This window comes from Homalodisca vitripennis, chromosome 7 (genome assembly GCF_021130785.1).
Source record: "Homalodisca vitripennis isolate AUS2020 chromosome 7, UT_GWSS_2.1, whole genome shotgun sequence".
In the NCBI taxonomy this organism is placed as follows: Eukaryota; Metazoa; Arthropoda; class Insecta; order Hemiptera; family Cicadellidae; genus Homalodisca; species Homalodisca vitripennis.
Window position 1 is genome coordinate 58,580,197 of NC_060213.1, and position 23,586 is coordinate 58,603,782.

The window sequence follows — 23,586 nt, forward strand, 5'->3', positions numbered from 1 at the left end:
TGGCACGTGTAGGAGCATTTCTGGTTCTAAACTAATTATATACATAACGTCACAGCTGATTCTGCCTTGTCAGCCCGATCAAGAAAATTACAAATCTCGGATCACACAGGCCTCAGAAACTTCGGTCAAAAAATGTCTATTTCTAGCCTTTATCACATATTTCATCAGGTCTAAGATATTTCCAGTACCATATTAGAGTTTTCCTTGTCCTGTCGAAGAAAATAGAGTATGCTTACGTGTAGGGCCAAGAACCCTACTTCGATTAAAAAGTACCTAATGCAGACCGTTTAAAGTCACTTACTAATGTCACATGAATTTAGCTTGCCGACTTGCCTCGATCAAAATACTATAGTAGTTCGATTATGCAATTCTTGGAAATTCTACTTTGGTCAAAATCAACTACTATGGGCTTCTGTAATATACTTTTCCTTCTCAAATATTTCCAGGGACATAGTTGGGTTTGCCTTTTTGTCCTGATGAAGAAAATATACACACATAAGTAGGACTGAGAAACCTATTACGGCCTAGGGAGAAGTCCTCCCCTTTTCCTATGTACTTTACGGTATAAGGGAAAAAGAAAGAAATCCATATTAAGGTTACGCAACATTCCAAAATAACAGTTTTTTTGTTACGTTGAGGCATGTTAGTATTACTTTCTCTGCTTTCCCATAAGCCACTGTTAAAATGCCATACCACAGTGTCAAGGAAAGCCCACCAGTTTAAAATAACGTACGTGAAAACATTCATGACTTTGTTCATTAGGCTTGGTTTTATAACAGTGTTTAATAATATATAAAATGCATTAGATGATTTAAAATTCATCACTGGCGCGATCTGGAGTAAAGTTTGGATAATAACTTTTTATTTACTATCTGCATTACACTACTGATCAAGCACTGTTTACTTAATATTCCATAAAATTTAAATGTAAATAAATGTTTCTGCCATTTGTCGACATAAAACTGAAGGGTGAGAATAGCTGTTTAGTTCCAGTTTAATTTGGATTATGAAAAGTTAAAAAAAACTACAAATTTTCTAAATTCTAAAATATTTCAGGTAACTTTTCTTATATTTGCTTCATAAAAACCTTCCATGGATTTCAATGGACATTTCACAAAAAGAATTAACTGAATTGGTCCAGCCGTTCTCGAGATTTGCGCTTACCAACACATTTTGCGATGCATTTTATTTTTTTTTATAAGATTAAGAATGTTTTATTAGGATATGAAATATTTACATACTTAAATCAAATCTTCATACCCAAACATTGTTGTAGGTATAAGTAATGTTTAGCCTATTTGTATGAGTGATCCAGAGTATTTGAATTTATTTGACCCATACGCATATGTTGTTCATACTTGAATTCCTTATGCATGTATAAATTGGGATTTATTTACTTATCAATTTTTATATAATATACATATACGTTAAAAAACTGCTTGGACCTTAAATGGGACTATGTGTGTAAACAATATTAGTTTAATTGTCATAATAGTGATAAACGCTTCTTCTGGTTATAATTGTTCCGTAATATTTTATAATACAATTTTTAGTTGTGGTATATATATATATATATATATATATATATATATATATATATATATATCGTATGGGGGACAAAGGCAGCTATCCATAAATAAATAAATTAAAAATTACAATTATTAAAAAGTACGTAAGAACAAAGTTCTTGAGTCATAAATTAAAAATAATATTAAAATCTCCCGTCACAAAGCTAAATCCAAATTACTGAGCCAGTTTAGAGCCGACAACTTTTGTGGTGTTTATAACTTTTGCTTATTAATTTGCTTTTTTTTATCTAAATGCCTTACGGCTGACTTGGAATTACACCATGAAGTAAATTTTCACTTAAAAGAGTGTTTTGAATATTCATAGAGACACCTATTTTAATGTATCAGTACACTATACAAAAGCGATGGCTTTTGTCAAGCTTTCATTGTGCTACATTAATGCTTACATGAATGCTTTTGAACAATAATTTTAGAATTATCATTCCTATCATCTCAATATTGTGACATTTTTTCTTATGGAAAACGCTATTACATTTCACTTTTATACGCGTATGTTTCTCGTTTGGAAATGTACATAGCAGAATCAAAATTCTTGATCGAATTTACAAATCCTTTACTTTAATTTGTGCAGGATCTCGACCGGTGGATGAACGAGAGCGCAGACGGTGTCGTGTATTTCTCTTTCGGCTCGATGTTGAGAGGAGCGACTCTGCCAGAGGACAAGGTGAGGGCGTTCATCGATGTGTTCAGGACTCTGCCCCAGCGTGTCCTGTGGAAGTGGGAGGATGACAGCGTGGCAGGACTGCCACAGAATGTCAAGCTCATGAAGTGGCTTCCTCAGCGAGATGTATTGGGTGAGGTTACATATTACTTTTATGTTTTTTGTTTGTTTTTTTTAATACAATTTAAAATTTAGGTAAAACATTACCTATATAAAAAATGTAACTCTATTAAATTATGTTTAACAAAAACTAGTAATTTTCTTAAATCATAAAATTAATAAATCATATCACTTCCTAAAACTACGTCATGTATACATATTGTAAAAATTTCACATTTTTTTCTTTAGCTGTATTTCTTTCGCCCTGGTTACAGAAGTACCTAAATTTCCAATTTTAAATCCCTTTATTTTCACGTTGAGTGATAAAAAAGTGTTTTCCAATTTTTTTTAAATTCAGGAAAGTATCTTAAAGTGCCATGAATTTAACATTAATTAATAAATATTTTCCAAGCCCAAATTTGAGACACTTGGGTTTGGATTGTCATTCCTTTTGACAATGTAGACCACAAATACACCACGCCTACTCTATAGTAAACAAAAATCTTGCATACTAACTCTCTAACCTATTATAATAATGAAAATAATACAAGTTATTCCAGTGTACATATTAACATTTACTTGTTAATAAGAAATGTATTAACATTGCTCCACGTATGTTTCAATAGTAATGTAAAACAATAAAAATCCTTTTATTTCAAATGCTTGCTTTTTCAAACTGGTGTGTGAAAAACCTCCAATATTAGATATTCATAACAACGAAATTTATCGAAGCCGTCACAATTAATCTTTGGTGTGTGTGTGTGTGTGTGTGTGTGTGTGTGTGTGTGTGTGTGTGTATCAGACAAACATTTTTAACTTGAACCCAAGGATGAATTCATTAATCCACCAAGGGTTTATTAGAGGCGCTAACATCCAGTTAATTCACGAACTGGCTGATCCAGGTAAACAAAGACCTTCTGATATAGGTCATTTCCTTTATTACTAGACACGTTCAATTCAGGAAACACATGCACACCTTGAGACTTGTCTATACGAGAGTGCAGCAAAGAAGACAGTAGTGGGCGTGGATCCACGGACCACTACTTTTAACCTCAACCAATCAGAGTTAAGCTGCGTTGCCAAGTTTTCCTCCCGGTTAACTGACATAGAGCATGACATAGAGTTTTTAATATTAAAAATATGATAGCTGTTTTGTATCAAATGGTGTATAAAAAAGGACCCTGAAAATGTTTACGTTTTTGCAAAAGAAGATTAGTTCTCTAAACACAAAATTAGGTAATTATATTACTTTTTTTATTAACTACCACTACTACCACTGAGTAAATACGGACAGCAGGGAACTCTAGATTAGTAAGCTGTCGGCAACGGTTTTGTAATGTTTTCTAGGTTAATAGATTAAGAAAAAAGATTCAACTCTGGAATAGGCCACAATTTAATAGTGATGATCTACAGTAGATCTATATTAATTTATTCGTTCAGCGTATTTTCTATGGAAATTTGGAAGTGAAAGAGACTTTTAACCGAATAAACAAATTAGTTTTCATAACATTACTTATATTTTGTAGTTTTTACAGTGGGAACTAATTGATAATTCGGTGTACATTCGCGTAAAATATATTGATTTTAAAACGCTTTGCGATTCATCGTAATTCCTTTGCTTAGAAAGAATTGTCTTGGCGAATCCGTTCAGACAAGTTGTGAAGGACATATTAATTATTAAAGTACATAAAATACACATTGCATAATATAACGTTTTGTACATAATAAGTTCTATTAGCTTAAACGCATATGTACAACAGATTGAACTACTTACTACCACTGACTGTTATACTAAAGAATTAATTATACAAACGATCACATTAACGAAGTTTCAACGTAATAATACGTATTAATTCATCAAATTACCCCGGGCAACAGTAAAAAATTTGAAATGACCTATCAATGACACTTTGGTAAACTTAATAAACGAGTTATATAAGATATCGTGTAAGTACAGAAACTTGCCACCGTTCAATATTCGCCATCATTCAGTGATACAAAATAATCAGTAACACTCGATTACATGGTGTTACTGATTATTTTTTATCACGTTCGTAACAATCCAATTAACCAATCAGTGTCAAGTCAAACTATTGAACCGAATTATTTTGAATCGTGTATACAAAAATATACTTTTAATAACAGACAAATTAAAGTAATATCGTGAATAAAATATTATTTAAATTCAGAACATCAGAGAAAAGACACTTTCTTGAATTTTGTATACTTTGTAACTTTAAGTCCACTTAATAAAAATATGATGGGCATTGTCCATCATATACAATGCATTTCCACAAATTCCGCTGTCAGCATCTCGATTTTGTGGTGAGAAACGTGACGGTTGTTTTGCTCTAAGGGCCAACCAATGTCAGGAAAGAACGCTTGTATCAGAAACTTTACCTACTATAACTTCAGAAACGTTCGAGAGAACACTGTTTAATAATCTAGCACTAGTGAAGGAGATATCTTTACCTGTTAAATAATAACTGTTATTGAAATATTCTAAGCCTAATGTATCTCTGCTGTGCAGCCCACCCGAAGGTGAAGGTGTTTATCTCGCACGGCGGGTTGTTGGGTACGACGGAGGCGGTGGTGAGCGGAGTGCCGATCCTGGGTATCCCGATGTACGGAGATCAGCCCAACAACGTGGCGGCCCTGGTGGAGAACAAGGTGGCCATCCATGTCGACTACAACAACATCAGCGTTACCTCCCTGTCGTACGCCCTCAACACGCTGATCAATGACAAAAGGTGAATTATAAGGAGGATAAGTAAGGATTTCTAAATTTTCGATACCTTTCGATGGTATGAGACAGTTGCATGACTGGGGGGGAGAAGGATGAGGAAGACAGAACTCTCCTCCAAAAATGTAAACAGATTTGTATACCAGTAATCTAACTTCGTAAAACAGTAGTTCAATACTTTACTTTGAATTATGGCCTTATCATTTATTCAGATTTAGATTTATTCTTATTTACTCCATCCTCCTAGTGGGGTGCACTCTTCAATCAGATTCACGCCCACCCCAAAGCCAAGACTTAGTTACGTCACTGGCCTGAGGTAGGATGGACATTGCGAACAAGGCGTTAAAAGCTCGCCTAAAGCGCTTTTAGCATCTAAAACATTCTATAGCGGGGACGAGTTATTTAATTATAGTTGGGAGACCTCCAATCTGGAAGTCTGACACTGGCGTTCGCGGTGGAGAGAATTGGTGAGTGAGTGGTATGGATGAATGTAACGATTGTATGTCTGAATGTGGTATTGTGAACGAATGTAAAAATTGTAGATTTATTCGGTATGACTTTTGCCACATAATTGTATTATTGTCGACGGCAATAAAAGGTTTGACTTTGACATCAGAATAACGTTCGTTTTCTCATCGGAAATTACAGGGAATTATTTATCCTAAAATTTTAAACAACCTCAATGTGTTCAATGTTGAATTGGTCTGTTATAGTTATGCCGAGAACGCCAAGAAGCTTTCTGAAAGGTTCCTGGACCGCCCACAGAGTCCCCTGGACACTGCAGTGTACTGGACTGAGTATGTCATCAGACACGGTGGAGCTCCCCACCTCCAGAGCGCTGCCGTACATCTCACCTGGTACCAGTATTATCTGCTAGATGTCATCGCTGTCTGTCTAGCGGCCCTGGCTGCTACCGTAGCTACTGTCGTCTATATCATCAAAACCTCATTGAGGTTAATGTGCGCTGTGAAGACCACTAAGTTAAAGTCGAATTAATGTTGAAGTAGTTTAGGTTAACACGTGTTTTATATATGTTTGTATTTGTTTCCTCAGTAACTTTAAGAAATAATTTAGAAAATGTTCATAATTAGCTATTTTACTAGAAAAAATAAACATTTTATTTTTACCTGCTTTAATTTATTTCACCATACATATTTTTTTAGTTTTCATCCCTAACTTAATGCACATATATTCCTAATTTCATTAAAAATTTTAGACAGCTACCTCTCAAAGCAAATTCTTGACATTTACTTTTAAAACGAAGATGTATTGTTATAAGCGAAATTCGCTATGTAGGGAACTAAATGATTTTTATAGACGTATAACAGAAATTCCTAAATGATAAACAGAAATTTATTCAATGAGTGTAGAGTCTGAAAGAGAGCGATGATTCGTAAAAACAGTAGACTTTTTCTTTGTTTCAAGAGGAGAGGGAAATCTCTACCAGATACCTAGAGAGTACCGCCTATCCTTGACGGTTCCCCAGGCATGTGAGGCTCTCACCCACTAAAACCCTCCCCTCAATGATCTTCATCCTGCAAGAGTCGGAACCACCAGTCAGTATTACTGCAGCTCTTGCAGGGTCTTAGCTTTTCAGTTAATTCATTGCTTCATTTTTGGGTCGGTTTATTCCCATGGCTCATCTCTCACTGTACGTGTCATGATTTTCTCAGTCATTCGAGTTATGTCCTCCCATGCCCCTTAGTGAAGAGTGCTCCGAAATCTTCCCCACAATATTCTCCACAGTGAGTTGCTGCACCCCATTTCTTCTCTCTGCCTGCCACCGTCTGCATACAGAGAATGCATGTTCCGCTGTGTCATCAGCCTCATGATAGTACCAGCGCTCTGCAGTTTGGCTTTTAAAATATAAAAGAGAGAGCTGGATTGGGAGAGTTACAAAAGAGGTAAAATAGTGTTCGCTAAATAGAAATGAAGGGAATACTATGTGCCTTGCGCTTACGGTGATGACGTCTATCCACACACAGCACGACACAGGTTTTGTCCACGGAACTGCTTCAGGTTGGTCTTGAACAACACAGTAGATCAAACCATGATCTACATCAAGGTTCAAATATAGCGTGAACTTCAACCAAACTTTTCCCGCACGCGCCCTGTGAAGCGCATTGGGATCTGTGATATTTATGTACTAAAAATGTTGATTTGAATAAAGAGTTTTGAACTTGAACTTGAACCAATTAGGGACAAGAAAAAATATGAAAAAGTACATAATAACATTAGATATGTATAATTATTCAAATTATATTTAAAACGAAAATGCGAAGTACAATATGAAATAAGAATGGTAAGGGGGATTTTTAAATCTCTGAACATGATCTATTATGTGTAATTTCTTTACTCTTATTATGGCTTTCTTTTATAAAACAGATAGTTTTTAAAATTAATTATTAGTCTGATTTCCTCTTTCAATCACTCATGAGATAACTGGGGATACATTACATATCAAAAATTATATATTAGTACATAATAAACTATTTTCAAAACACCTGTTTGACAAAAAGATTTCTTATTTTACAGGTATATATACCTCAATATAGGTAATCCACTGTTCTGCGTAAACATTATATTATGGCAGCACAAGTATATGTTAATTAATTTTACCACTATTTTCAATTTGATTATTTTTATTTTTTCTGGAAAAAATAATATAACTATCGGTTTATTTTGATTTATTTTGTATATATTTATGTTTAAAGCGTGATGAATAATCATGTACAATCAGTTCGTTAGTTTAGTGTCAATTATGGGAATTCCTTAGTTTGAATTATTCCGTTTAAGGACGTAAATAGAATTGTATGTTTGTTTATCTCTCTTACAATAAGAAACATAATCCTCGTGAACATGATCATGATTACAATTCCTCATTTAGGAATAACTCTAACGTATTGGAATTAAATCAGTACAAATCATCGTATTTATACATTTCTGATAACAAATCAGATAATTGGCAAACAGTTAAGTCGAGAAACAGCAAAAGGACTATTACTTCTGGATGGATGGATTCAAACACCATTGTTTAAGTAAAGCTACCGGGAAAAAATATTATGACCCCATTCAACTCTGTAATAGCTACCTATGAAATGGTATCCTTTAACAAAGAAAATTCAATAGATGAAGATATCATGGCTAACAACTCAAGATTTAAACCTATGTTTGTGTCCTAAATGAAGCCAGCCACATACTTGTTATGAATGACAAATGTGTCACCGATCATCAAAGCCCTGGACTCAATGATAAGTAAAACTGAGTAGACCTAATCATAAGCATGTCCCAATCAAGACAGAATTAAACTTTATCCATCATCCCCCGATGCTTACCGGGAAATAGTAATAGAACTCATAATCTTGAACGTCAGTTTCCATACTTACCAGTACGTGCTAATAAGGTTGTGATGAAGAATTTGCGTTACTCTATTTCTATTGAAGCCTAAAAGTAGCGATCAAAAAAAACTGGCACAAAGTAAGAAATCTAGTCAATGTAAGAAATAGAGTCACGAAGAACGCAATGCCTCTGTTTTTTATTGATTTAGAGCCTTGCAATCGTAATAAAGAAATATTTCAAAATCAGTATTTATCAAACAATAAAGTTTTATTTGAACCACCCAATATAAAGAAGGAAGTTGCTCAATGTAACATTGCCAATGACCGTTATGGACATACTAAATCCTACTGTCAAAATACATTTCGTTGTATTAAAATGTTCCCAGTAACGTTGTACAAAGTTTGCAACAAACGTTCAGCAGTGTTCCCCTTCTTGCGTTTTATGCTCTGGTGGACATCCGGCTAACTACAAAGGTTGTCTCGTGTATTGTAAATATAAAAGAAACAATTCCCCCTCCCTAAGAAAAAAGACTTTGGAAACAATCAGGCTAACTCTGGAGGGTACAACCCAACGTTAACCAAAACCAGTACTCTCAAAATACGAGTAGTTTAGTCACTGAAGTATCTTCGCTCAAGCTTTGCAGAATTATCACAGAAATGGCAGTTTTCTTCAAAAGAAAATAACAATCTAACAGACACATGGATGAATCTGAAGGTTAGTCAAAAATAATTTTAATTTTCTAACGATTTGAAAATATTTAATCTAAACAAGCAGAACAGTTTGGTACATTACTTAATTTGTTGACTATTCTTGTTTCTCGTCTAAAATGAATATTCTTCTGAAAGTCGCCTTATGGAATGCCAACGGCTTGACTCATCATAGCTAAGAGTTCCAGTTATTTAACACCCACTTGAAGAACAAGTTACTATTATATAAAATCATCTTAAAACCTGTACGGGCCTATGGTGTTCAGTTATGGAGCACAGCAAGCAATTCAATTTTGTAGGTAATTCATAGGTATAAATCAAAATAGTAAGAAAAATTGTAAAAAGTGCCTTGATATGTATCCAACTAACGTAACATCAAGATTTGAACATATTAACTGTTAACTGTCAAAGAAGGAACTATCAAATTCAGTCTAAATTATTTTTCAAGATTAAAAAATCACCCAAACCTTCATGAGTTAGATATATATATTTTGATGATTCTACAGATTTCACCGGTCTGCTATCCTGGAACTACCTTTTAGGTTCTTGAATTGATTACGTTAGTGTTATCAATGGTTACCAGCTAACTCAATTTTAAGTGTTAAAGTTGCTTCTGTTTATTATATTTACTTATTGTTCTTCTTAAATAGAATATATTGCAAATAAATGACTACTGTTAAAAAAACATTCAATTTGTTTACATTTGCAGTCTTGAAAGCATAGAGTAAACTGTCCCAATTATCTCAATTTCCCTAACTTTACATTTCCAAACAAACTTTGAGTTAAATTGAATTTTGCGACTTCCACTCCGATTTCGATCATCGAACTCTGATGTTCTTCTTTCTTCCTATTACGGACTCATTTGCCCGCATTTCGTCTATGCTCTGTCCATAGGGGGTTGTGAGAACAATAGGGCATTGTTTCATTTCCGCTCACAAAAAAGAGCAATCAGAGTAATAATTTTTCCAAAGGCGTCAATCATTAGAACAGATTGTTAAGTATTCCATATTTTTACTTTTCCGTGTCTTTATATTTGCGAAACTTTTTATTTTCTAACTCGATACATTGAACATTTCAAAATTCCTCGTAATCATCAGTATAATTTAAGAATTTCTAACAACCTTCAAGTCAGGTGGTTCTCTAAAGAATTGAAAGAGCTAGTCATATTTAAGAAGATACTTCACAAGAGGTTCAAACGATCTCACGATGAGATGGACTATCGTTCGTTCTGCAGAATCCGAGAGTGTTGCCGGACCCTCTCCAGGGAATGCCGTGCTAGCTACGTGGGTTACGTCAACTCTACTATCTCCTCGAACGTCAAGGTGTTTTGGAGCTTCGTGAATGACCTCAATCGCACATCTACCACTCCTTCTTCACTTGGACTTGGCAACGTTGAGGTCTCTACTCCTTTTGAGATGTGCGAGCTCTTCGCCACCTACTTTTCCTCTGTATACACACCTGCATCTTCCGAAGCTCTGCCTGTTCCGCCCTTCAATACCTCCTTTGTCTTCTCTGATTGCTCTGTCTCGCTCGATGCCGTTCACGGAAAACTCGTTGCTCTTGACTCTGCTAAGGGATGTGGTCCTGATGAGGTTACTCCGGGGGTCCTCAAGTTTTGTCACTCCGAACTGGCCCCTCCGCTCTGCTTTCTGTTCAACCTCAGCTTGTCCACTGGAATTTTCCCTGATGCTCTCAAGGATGGATTCGTGATCCCTAATGAAGTCTGGCGATTGCAGTGACGCAACTAACTACAGACCGATTGTGATGCAATCTGTCCTGAGTAAGGTGTTTGAGAGCCTCATTCTGGACATGTTGCAGCCTCTCTTCAAGCATGTTATCATTGATGAGCAGCACGGTTTCCTCGCAGGAAGGTCAACGGAAACAAACCTCCTTTCACTCCAGTGTTATGTGATGGACGCTCTTAGCCGAAGAAACCAAGTGGATGCAGTTTACATAGACTTTAGCAAGGCTTTTGACAAAATAAGTCACCGGCACCTTCTTGCTAAGTTGGAGGGATACGGGGTCGTCGGGGTAATGCTGCGATGGTTCAAGAGCTACCTCTCTGATCGAAGATTGTTCGTCCGGTTTGCCAATCACCTATCTTGTTCCTTTGTTGCAAGCTCTGGAGTGCCCCAGGGTTCCCATCTGGGTCCTCTTCTCTTTTCGATATTCATAAATGACATCAAGGAAGTCATTGGTGTTCCCTTCCTGCTATTTGCTGATGACATTAAGCTTTTCATTGAGGTAACATCTATCCACGACTGCCAGGTTTTGCAGAGCGCCCTGGACAATGTTCTTAATTGGTGCACCTCCAACGAAATGTCTGTGAACCCTTTGAAGACCAAGCTTATCTCCTATAGTAGGAGGACGACTGTTATAGTTGCTGAGTACTCCATGGACGGATCCCGGGTGGAGAGGTGTGAGGTAATCAGGGACCTTGGCGTCTTAATCGACTCGTCATTCGAATTTGGCTCCCACATCAGCCAAATTTGCTCCAGAGCCTCAAGGTCATTGGGTTTGATCATCCGGACAGTTAAACACGGGCTGAGTACCGGCGCTGCTGCCCTTATGTTCAGGACACTTACTCGCCCGCTGCTGGAGTATTGTTCTGTGGTCTGGTCCCCATACCAACATGGACATATCAAACAGCTCCAGTCAGTGCAGAGACGCTTTGTGCGATTTCTGGGATGCCGTTCTGGGATGAGATACTTTAACGTTTCAGTGGAGACGAGCTGTCGGCTGCGTATGGTCTTCGGAGTCTGGAGTGCAGACGAAGAGTTGCTGATATCTCCTTCCTGTACAGGCTCATAAACTGCCAGATCAATTGCTTCAGCCTACTTGAGATGATCCGGTTTCGCATCCCCACAGGAACAAGGCAGCAGCATTTGTTTGAGCTGAGTCATGCCGCCAGGAACTACCTCCGACATAGCCCCATCCCACGATTGATGCGACTCGGCAACGACATTAGCTCGTCTGTGGATTTTTTCTTCACATCCCTTCGAGCCATCAAATGCATTGCTGCGGACTCCAGCCCAGACCTGCATTAGTCATCTCTTCTAGTCATAATCATAGTCTTATTGCAATTTCTTTTTTGTTATTAATCACATTCTCTATCGTTTTGTTATTCTATAGTGTTGTTATTTATTCGTTTGTTATTCATTGCTCTGATATTTTTGCCTTGTTATGGTTATTATTAAGTCCGTTGTTCTTGTTCTTTCTGTTATCTTTGTTATCTGATTCGTAGTACTTTCTAGTCACCGTATTATTAGCGTTTGTGGCAGAGTTGTCGGATATCTTCGTTGTGTAAGTATTTAAGTATTCAATGTCAGATTTAGTTGTAAGGCATTGCACTGACAGTTCAGCATCTTGTAGCATAGCTATTGTTATATCCAATTGTTTGTTTTACTCGTTAAGTTTTGCTGTTTTGTTTTCTTCTTAACATGAGCCATCAACTTGTTGTAAAGTGTAAATTGGTATATTGCCGTTGGAATGTAAATAAATAAATAAGTCCCTGCACATCACACAGCTTTTTTCCCCAAAAAAAGTCTCCGTTGCAAAGCAATTAATTTGTTTATCAAACTCCCTATGCACCTCATAGCAGAGTCAACCCATTTAAAATTTAGAAGGAGGCTTTGGTTATTTCTCCTTGAGCAATGTTTTACAGCGTCCTTACAATTCCTGACTGTCGGCTAATTGGACAACCTAGTTGTTTTATAATATATTAAGAGTTCGTAATAAGTAGTTTTAGTTATTTTATTGACGAGTGTAGTTTCTGTTGTAAGAAGATTCCTTTTATCTAACGTGACCAATGCCTGTAATCGTGTTACTTTTGTTTATTAAACGAGTTATTGATTAAATAAAACCTTCTCCTGAGGTTAACACGAAAACTGTAACAAACTTGCTCTCAATAGATTTTGCGGGCTAAGATAATATAAAATACTGCATTAAAGGCAAGTCTCTTGGTAGTTATCGCTTGCTCCACCTAATTCAAAACTGATTGGATACTTAACTTCAATTACAAAACCGGAACAAAACAAAAGAATGTAGCCAATTAACAGTTATCAATTATAAAACCCACACAATAATCCTGAAAGCAGCATCCACAATAAACCAAAAAAGAATCGACGACAGCAAACGTTCTCAAGTATGTTTACATTTACCTCTAAGTCCATTCTACCCATTTAGGATGGCAAACTACTATAAGTAAAGCAAATTCATACTCACAAGCCTTGTAACGTGTCTTACAAACGGATTATAAAATATGAATGGCGAAATCCAGTGAACAGACCAGTCAATTGTCACGTAATACTATGGTGTTCTTAAAGGTTGTAACCACATTTGGGCATTCGCAGTGTTCTTCTAAGTACAAACATACCTATTTCGACATTAATAATTTATCAAAAACTGATGAAAACATAAATATGTGTGCTAAGAGGTACCTATGAAGTATCAAACAGCTCAGCCACTTTCTCTGTAATATTCTTATCCTTTTACCGTTTTTCGTAGTGTTTTGGGATTTTGTTATTCTATGAGTTTTGTAGTGGTTTTGTTGGGCTTTGTGTACTAAAGCAGTACAACTGTAGACTGCTGCTAATATTAAAAATTATATATTAGTGTTGTTGACTTCTGTTCTGTGGAATGTTAGTGTTGTTTTCGGTAAGTGCATTGATTACTATTATTAGATTAGGTTTTTAAAATGTTATATACATGTAACAATTAGATGTAAATTGACATTAATCAATGATTTATCTAACTATTCCACTTTTAAATTTGACAGAATCATCGGAAGTTGAGTAAACCATAACCTGTACTTTTAGGCTATTTTTCAGTCTTAAGCGTTGGCTCAGAAAAATCCTTTTTTTAGTAAGTTAAAACTATTGAAATTTTGATAAAATTAGATGTAGATATCTCCGTTATAGAAATGTTATATTTTTTGGGTGTAAGATTCTAACATTGGGTACATCACTTTCAAAGTTTAGGCCTAGGCCTGTATGACAAAGTAGGGCAAGATTGATGGTGTACTATTCAATATTTAATAACTGCATGAAAACCTCTTGGGATTTTAACTAAAGTTTAACCCGGGATCTTGCAGTTGAAATTCCTGTAATGGCATTGTACTATTGTGCTAGATGTACACATCATCATTCAAGATAAATGTTAAATTAACGGCTGGAGTGGAATATATGAGTTTCACATTATTAACCTATTGCTATCGGCCTCCTGAAAAAGAATGCAGAGTTTTAAAGAGTTGGAAATAACAAATAACGAAGATATAGAACATTAAAAGTGGAACTAGATTTCTTGCCCTATTGTATATTTTCTTGGTCTACATCTGTACTGGGCTTGACGTGGCCTTGTTGTGACTGTGAGTTAACCTTGTATCGGTTGCTGCTGACATCAGCTGTTGTGCTATCTTTGGATAAGTAAAATAACAATAATGCTCAAATCAGGGGATATTGACCCAAATAAGACGTTTTTGTTTTTGTTAATTTAGATGTTCTGAGAATTAAAGTCTATATCAGCCCGACAAATGCATAAGGTTATCAGTGCGGGGGCAGCACCAAAGGACAAATGAAATACTTTCCTTGAGGTAGTAGTACCTATCACTAAAAGATCAAATTCTAGAGGGTATGATCACAAATGCCTAGGGCCATTGTAATTGAAACGTCTGCAGTGTAGTTAGCTGCTAGCAGTATATTAATAGCTTAGGCCTATTATTTTCTGATACCCATACTCTTGTTCCAGTTTTTCCTGTAGTGTAAGAGAAAGACTAGTCACAATGTCCTCCAACAGAGGAGGTGACAATAAACCAAAAGGATTTGGTTTCTCTGGGTTCCAAGTGAAGAGTAGGTCAGAGAGAGCCAATGCCCTCCCTCCGCCCCCCAACAGTGCCCTCAGCAAGCAGGGGTACTCTACCATGACAGCCATCACCAACAACGCTCTCTCTGCTTCATGGGGAATCCCGAAGAAGAGATCCAAAACAGAAGAAGAGTAAGTTAAATTTTGTATTATGAGCATTACCCTGCTTCTGATTAATGCAACGTTTAGTAAGTAATCTATGGCTGGCAAAAAATGAGATCCCGCTCTATAATATTTATTTGGTACTTTGGGATTATACCGACCACACTAGTATGAAGAACACAAAAATAGAAATTTATAGAAACAAACATGATAGAACGAAAAAAACAACTCTTCAATTACAAAATTACAAACTTACAAGCATTTCCAGGTATTGTGATCGGTATTGTTGTCGCTGTTATCTTATCTTTCTCGAGAATCCTGATTACGGCAGGCCGCGCGGCATCACGTGATTTGCACGGTACATAATTGCCTTTCCATTACAATTCAATTTATATTTCTGATTAGCCCCTCTAGAATTTGATATTTTACTGATAGGTACTATCTCGAGGGATGTTTTTCTTTCGTCGACATCAGCGCGGGGCAGCACCGAAGGTGCTGTCGAAGCCCGCGCTGATGGCCGGAGGCACTCGCATTTTGGGTGGCGGAATGTGATCAAGAATAAAAACAAGTTTTTAGTGTTTTTTTAATAAAGAGTTTAGTTTGGTAAATGATTGTTTTTGTTGAATTTTTGTGTTTGGAGAAATGTAGAGGTAAAACACGGAAGTACAACAAAGCGATGCACCAGCTGAACGGGCGGCGAGACTGCAATCACGTTATCTACTAGACGCTCGACTTTGACCTCTGTCTGAGGATGGGGAGGGGTTTGCGATAAGACAATTCCTGTTTTATATTGACGAAATATTGTTCTACGCTAATCTAGTAATCAGTAGAAACGAAATGTGAAATAACGATTCATGTCTGGGTGTGGTCGGTATAATCCCAAAGTACCATTTATTTTAATATTGTCCCCTTTTGGTATTAAGATGTTGTATACACACCTGAGTCAGTAAATGTGAGATATTGACGTTTCCCCCCAGATTAAATCTTTGTCCATTACATCATGCAAGGGTGGTAATTAATATCAAGATAGCCAGTAGTTATTAACTTTTTTTACACCTTTAGTGGGGCCTTTTTTTACCACAGCAAATTTAAAAGCACAGAGGTTTAATAATACCCCAATATCTTAGCTGAGTAAGATAAGATTTTCATGTTTTTATTTTACTGGAATAATTTAGTCATAACAAAGCTCACTGCAAATGAATAGTAATATTTTTATATTTATTCATTTTTGAATGCTTAAAACGTATTACTGTCAGACAACAAAGAAACATAGTACATCCTGAAATTGATTTTGCTGTCCTGAGCTGTCAGTTAAACAACTTTTCACAGATTTTAGATAATAAATCACAATCCCTACACTTGTAAAGAACAATCAATTTCACTAAAGTAAAAAACCAATAAACGCATTCCAGGATACAAGTGTCCTGGCTTGTTTACTTATGCCATCATAACTGCAATCAGCTTTTAGAACCCTATTGAATATTGTCAATATTCAGCAAAAAAGGAAATAAAACAAAATTCGGTACTTTGGGATTATACCGACCACACCCAGACATGAATCGTTATTTCACATTTCGTTTCTACTGATTACTAGATTAGCGTAGAACAATATTTCGTCAATATAAAACAGGAATTGTCTTATCGCAAACACCTCCCCATCCTCAGACAGAGGTCAAAGTCGAGCGTCTAGTAGATAACGTGATTGCAGAGTCTCGCCGCCCGTTCAGCTGGTGCATCGCTTTGTTGTACTTCCGTGTTTTACCTCTACATTTCTCCAAACACAAAAATTCAACAAAAACAAACATTTACCAAACTAAACTTTTTATTAAAAAAACACTCAAAACTTGTTTTTATTCTTGATCACATTCCGCCACCCAAAATGCGAGTGCCTCCGGCCATCAGCGCGGGCTTCGACAGCACCTTCGGTGCTGCCCCGCGCTGATGTCGACGAAAGAAAAACATCCCTCGAGATAGTACCTATCAGTAAAATATCAAATTCTAGAGGGGCTAATCAGAAATATAAATTGAATTGTAATGGAAAGGCAATGATGTACCGTGCAAATCACGTGATGCCGCGCGGCCTGCCGTAATCAGGATTCTCGAGAAAGATAAGATAACAGCGACAACAATACCGATCACAATACCTGGAAATGCTTGTAAGTTTGTAATTTTGTAATTGAAGAGTTGTTTTTTTCGTTCTATCATGTTTGTTTCTATAAATTTCTATTTTTGTGTTCTTCATACTGGTGTGGTCGGTATAATCCCAAAGTACCCAAAATTCAGTATAAATCAGTGTTTCTTGTTTTGTCTGTGGCTTTTTCTAATAGTTACTTAGTCTAAATACTTTAATAATTGGCTGCTAGATAGAATGACAAGACGACCTGATGACACGTGTTGTATGGACTCAAACGATATAATGAAACCATAAGTCAGCATGTTAATATAAAGTTAAACCAAGTTGATGCGTAAATGCCAACTGTGTTGTAAAAGATCATATTGAGCCTTGTCATTACTAGTTGTAAATAATCACTTGGATGGAGATCTATAATCTTACAAAAATCCTATGTTTTTAGATATTTTGATGAAGAAGATGAGACCAATAATAGCGCCCTGGAGTATATCCCAGCTCCGGGCAGTCCCACTTACAAGGGCCAGGCAGCAGCGGCGGCTGATTCTGACTCGGAGGAAGATCCTCTCGACGCTTTCATGGCTGGGATCGAGACTCAGGTGATTGTTTATTACATTCGGACATCAAATAAGATGTTCTCATTTAAAACGTTGTAATATTGTTAAAGCTGTAATTGAATAAAAACATAGTTAAAATACACACACAAGTAATTCTAATATTTATTGTTTGACCTTGTTAGCAGAATGAGTTTCCTAGTAAAAATAGTTGAGTTTAAACTCTTTAAATAATTTACAATTAATTTAGCTGACTATTTGCTATATTATATAGTACTAAACAGTGGATTGACTAATGACAATAACAACGTATCTTCGTCAAACAGTTCAAACAGTAGTCATACAATACTATAATTTCAACTTTTAATAAGTCATCTTCTGGTGTCAGTGTCAATAAATATTAAAAGCAAGGATTATCCATTTGAAGTCGTCATTGTTTAAAATTTAGAGACATAGCACAAAACACAACAAATAAATAAATAATACAAGAAACACAATATTTGATAGATCTAGTGTCAGTTGTCCTATCTTCTGCCGGATGTGATGTTATGTTTAATATCCGTGAGTGATAGGCCTATCAAATGTGTTTCTCATAACATTGCTTATAATACAAAAGATTCTTAGAAAAGCAAAAAAGCTTCTTATTTACAGATTAATGGTAAATTAATTCTTGCTTTAAAACAATAGCTGTAATGTAAATTACCTTGTAAATTTCATTTCCCAGGTGAAAAAAGATCTTACTGCAAGTATAAAAAAAGGAGCTAGTGCAGAGGCTTCGGTCGAAGACGATCCAAGTAAAGGTATTCGAGGGGACATCGAAGAAGAAGATGTTGAGGAGTCCTATTACAGGTGAGTAGTTTGATGTAATTAAAATTATCGGATTTTTTTCATTCATTTACTTTATGGTAATACTTTTTAGAGATGCGTCACATAGTCTGATGATACAAATTTGCCTTATGTGCAGTTAAGACAAGATTACAATCAGATCTTTTTGTTAAAACTTTCTTTACTAAAGGAAGATAGTACACGTCATTAATCAACTATAACAAATACAAGAAAATATTAATTTCATTGATATGTAAATCTAAGAATTCTGATAACGTTTGTTGCAGAAGAAGTTGAAAGAAGGCTACTTGGTAATGACATCCAATATTAAAAATTATTTGATTTGTCGACAAACTTAAAATGAAAATTCAAGGAATGATTATACAGAACTTTTAGTGGAATTTCTTCCATTTTGTTTAAGAAAATAATAATTCAGAGGATGAGATGTACATTGTGAATTAAAAATATACTTTGATCTTCGTAGATCCTGTGTCTCAGGTTGAAATGATCTGGAATTCTGAAACTAAAAATAAAAAGGTTGATCAAAATTGTACATTATGTTTACTGTCTTAAAAAAACTACCTAAAATTCTACCTTTTATAAACTGTATATTTTTCTAAAAGTTTTCTATAAGCTCAATATTATATTGTGTACCTGGAAATAGATTTTTATTTCATTGTTAAAGAAGATAATAAAACAGAATTTACACCTAATCTATGTCCAGAAAGTGGTTTAATGATAAATAATAATTGCTTGGTGCAAAATGAGTGACTAAATTATATTGATTGTAGTATTGAAAGAACGCAGTACTTTTGCTGAAAACACAAATGTTTATTTTCAACTCAAGTTGCTTTATATTTGTTGAACCCTATACACTCACACTTTTTCCCCACCTGACCCCACAGCTTGTATTTATTTTTGTATATTTAAAGTGAATAACAGCTTCTAGCAAATAATTAGTAATATGTGTATATACATTTATATTAAATGATTTTAAATTCCTAACACCTATTTATTGTTCTAAGATATTATAAAAAAGGCCACTCCTAACCTAAAAAGTTTTGTATTTCACCAACTGTCAAAAGCCTGTCTCTCAAAATATACTTACAATAGATGGTTCGTGAAGTACCCATTCAGATGATAAATAATCTTGTATGGATGGCTTTGGATTCTTTGCCATGTTTTTAACACCTAATAAACCCTTTATTTTCTCTGAGAAAACATTTTTTTCAAGTGGACCAGATAGATTTATGCAGTCTCTTCTTGTCTGTTTTCTCATATGCATTACAATTAGTTTCAGAAAAATTTCATTTAGTATTTCAACGGTAAAAAACATAAAAAATGACTAAAATACTCAAAGGTATATTTTGATTCAAAGATTCCTTATATCCACTTATTAAAGTATAAGGAAAATGTAGAAAATCAGGTCCATCATTAACAGTTGTCAAATCCATCTACACCATCACGTTTATTAGATGTTGGGTTAGGCCTTCATCACTTTCACTACCTGATAAATTATCCAGGCAGGACAGTAATCGTTGGCAGGATGATTTTACCATCACTATGTTCACTTTCGTCATTATTTGATTCGTCATCATTCTCTAACTTGTCAATAACCTTGGATTCTGAAAGAAAAGGTGCCCCTTAACAATATTTTCAGTTGGCGAAAATACAAAATAAGATTAACACTTCAACTAATAAAAACAACAGTAGGCTACAATTGTTTTTGTTCAGCTGTTAGTATTATTGCCGTTAGATTGATCTCCTAATCAAAGACTTTGCTAACTGGCCACAAAAATGATGTCAGATGCGAACAGCGAAAGTACAATGTCAGATGACACAATTATAAGGGTTAACAGTTTTGAGTGATTAATGAAAATGTTCAAAACTTGTTTTGTAATTGTTCATGATAAACAACAAACAAATTAAGTATAATGAAAGGTTTTTAAATTTGCATTTTAGTAATGATTTATTATACCCACATGTATCCAGGTCCATAATACTGTATTGTGTCATTTTTATCAAAGTCTGTGTGTATCTCAGGTATATGGAGGAGAATCCGAGAGCTGGATTGCAAGATGATGAGTCGGATGTTGAGATAGAGTATGATGAAGATGGCAACCCGATAGCACCTAAGAAATCTAAGGTAAAAGAAGTAACATTTCAGTTTAAATTACACCAACATATTGGAAGTGAAGTAAAAAACCAGGAATTGGATAATTATTTAGCCATTGATATAATTAAAGCTTGAAGTTCTTCTTTATACTTAAACTATTTTAAGTTTTTGTACCAACTTTAGTTAATTAGTTACAAATAAAATGTTAAAGGTTGCTGATCTTGTGATATTTGGTTGCACATCATCATCTTACTATGGCATGGCAATGCTTTATCAACCAAGAATTTAATATTAAATTTTATGTATATTTGATTTTTTTATAGATACTCATTACTCATGTTTCAGTTTCATGCCTTAGTTAAACATGCATTTATAAACCAACAACTACTAGGAATGTTTAAAAAGGATTACTTCGAATCTCAATTTGAATGGCATCCATGAATATTTATATAATCTAAATTGTCTTTTGGTTATCTAATTATTTTGTAACTGTCATGATTCACCTTGCATGTTCCTTCATGTACTGTAGGCGTATCTACTTCTGCATGCGAGAATCGAGTAATTGCTGACAACGTGTATATATATATATATATATATATATATATATATATATATGAAGTGACTTGGACATCTTTGTCTACCACACTTTACGGCAACACGCCCTTTATTATGAGTTATGGGTGTGGGAAGAGGAGAAGGAGAAACAGACTGTTTTGTAACTCCTGCTATATTCTGTCTGATACCCCTTGCTCGTTCTGATACTGAAGTTGTAAACAAACGTGTCATTGACCCAACAATTCATTATCTGCTGCTATTATCGTGAAAACGTTACTTATCATCGTCTTCCACTCCACATATCCTTACTCCCATCTCCAACTGATGACAATCCCTCCTGATTTCAAAAACATCCTATGTCTTCTCGAAATAATTATTTTGTATAAAAATAATAAAAATGTCCGTAATTGCTTAGTTGTTATGTTACTCTATTTGAATCAATTTGTACGACTAATTCACACTCTACGATGAACATTCGTTCACCAATTTGTGTCGGTTACAGATAATTGACCCTCTCCCTCCGATTGACCATTCGGAGATCAAGTACTCAGATTTTGAGAAGAACTTCTATACTGTGCATGAGGAAATTGCTGCCATGACTGAGGATCAGGTGAACCAACTACACAACACGCTGGGACTCAAGGTGACAGGAGCTCAGCCACCTCGTCCCGTCAGCAGCTTTGCCCATTTTGGGTCAGTATTTCCTCTTTTTGTTATTTAGTCATAAAGAGCACACAGTAATGTTCAGTATATTATTTTTGTAGCTATTTGCAAAGAAATTCATTAAAAAATAAAACTCACTACTCAGTATTTATCACATAGTTGTTCTGTGATACTCCCTGTGGCTGCAGTCACAAAACATCCGTCACGAACTGTATCATGACAATAACACAAAGTTTGTAATTTTTCAACCTTATTATATTCATGTATGTTACAATCAAAATACAAATGTGTTACTTTAAATAAATACAGGAGGAAAATTCTTGAGTCAAAATACAGTGATATATTTTTCCATTTTCTAAATGTGAAGTTTAAGCAGTACATGAGCTATACTGATGTTTTACCTGTGACATTTTTTATCCTGTGTTTGGATATTTTACCCACATTAGCTTTATAGTAGTGTGATCTGCTATTTGATTCAGATAATACAGCTGATGAATAAATGCCAGATTTATAATGGGTAAGAAAATTAACAAACTTTCCTTGAATATCTCCTTCTAGGGGCCACTAATTTAAAAGTGTATACAAAACCTGTTTATTTTCCTATCCATTAGATATAATCTTGGTGCCGGGGATTTAGCTTTAAGAGGGATTTAGACAAAGCCTTTTTTACAAATGGCTTGTTGAAGTGACTTATTACAAACCTGAAACTTCGTACTGTGTAAACACGAACAAGCCTGGCGACAGGACAGTAGACAGTGGTAAATTATAGACCACCACCTTTTCAAGGTCAGCTTGAAAATTGGACATACATCCCGGAATAATTATAATTACTGTTTCTGTTGTGGAGTAAGAATTTCATTTTCTTCTTCTTCAGAAATCTGTTTTTGAATAAACAATGCTGTAGTGGAGACGGCGCCTAATTGTGGGTGTTTTATAGCTTCATCTTCCTCTAATACACATGTAACCTTTTAACATCAGGATGCATTGGTTTTGACCATCAAGACATGAGATGAATCGTACACTTTAAAGTTGTGGCAAGAGTGTATGTTTGGAATAAGAAGGATCTTTGACCTATGTCTGCTTTCCTCGTCTCTTTCTCTTTTTTTTCCAAGATGTAGCTTGTATTTATTTTCATCCCTCTCCAACTTTTCTCTTGACCACTTCATTCTGTTATTCGTTGGTGCCATTACCTGGAAGAAAATAAATTATACTATTTAATATAATTTTTTAATATAATATTAGTATTGGTGAAGTAGTTAAAATCAAGAAATAAGTAAAACCGAAATATTGAAATAAATGAACAACCATTTATCAAGCAACTAAGTAAACGATTATTAACAACTTTAACCCATTGAGGCCGGCTGTTGACTATAGGTTGACCGCGGTATTTCCGCGGAACTAACGCTCGTTAAAGTAGTTTTTAAAACTACTCATGTACAAGAAAATAGTGGTAAAAGTATAATTAGGTAGGATTTTGGCCAAAAGTTCTAAAATACGTGTTTTATGTCATTTCAAAAACTGTTTAGTACATGTCAAATGTTAAGTGAAATATTAGTATTTCTATACAGAAAAGGGTAGAAAGTTTGTAAAAATAAAATTTTTTAATAATACTAGCTGAATCTGAAAAAAATAATTTTGAGATATTA

General features: G+C 35.1%; 2 protein-coding genes across 2 annotated transcripts in view; both read left to right on the top strand.

Annotated features, from left to right (window-relative positions):
* Positions 1-6,218, top strand: part of LOC124366726 — a 62,281-nt gene extending 56,063 nt beyond the window's left edge. The window contains exons 5-7 of the mRNA XM_046823326.1: positions 2,161-2,383; positions 4,880-5,099; positions 5,806-6,218. Coding sequence (XP_046679282.1) covers positions 2,161-2,383; positions 4,880-5,099; positions 5,806-6,088 — 726 coding nt within the window. The 3' untranslated portion in view covers positions 6,089-6,218. The remainder of the gene's footprint in view (positions 1-2,160; positions 2,384-4,879; positions 5,100-5,805) is intronic.
* Positions 6,219-13,670: 7,452 nt separating this feature from the next.
* LOC124365859 (ATP-dependent RNA helicase DDX42) overlaps positions 13,671-23,586 on the top strand; it is a 36,939-nt gene continuing 27,023 nt past the window's right edge. Inside the window, exons 1-6 of the mRNA XM_046821945.1 lie at positions 13,671-13,794; positions 14,884-15,129; positions 17,673-17,826; positions 18,506-18,630; positions 20,650-20,752; positions 21,780-21,970. Of these exons, the coding sequence (XP_046677901.1) occupies positions 14,918-15,129; positions 17,673-17,826; positions 18,506-18,630; positions 20,650-20,752; positions 21,780-21,970 (785 nt within the window). The 5' untranslated portion in view covers positions 13,671-13,794; positions 14,884-14,917. The remainder of the gene's footprint in view (positions 13,795-14,883; positions 15,130-17,672; positions 17,827-18,505; positions 18,631-20,649; positions 20,753-21,779; positions 21,971-23,586) is intronic.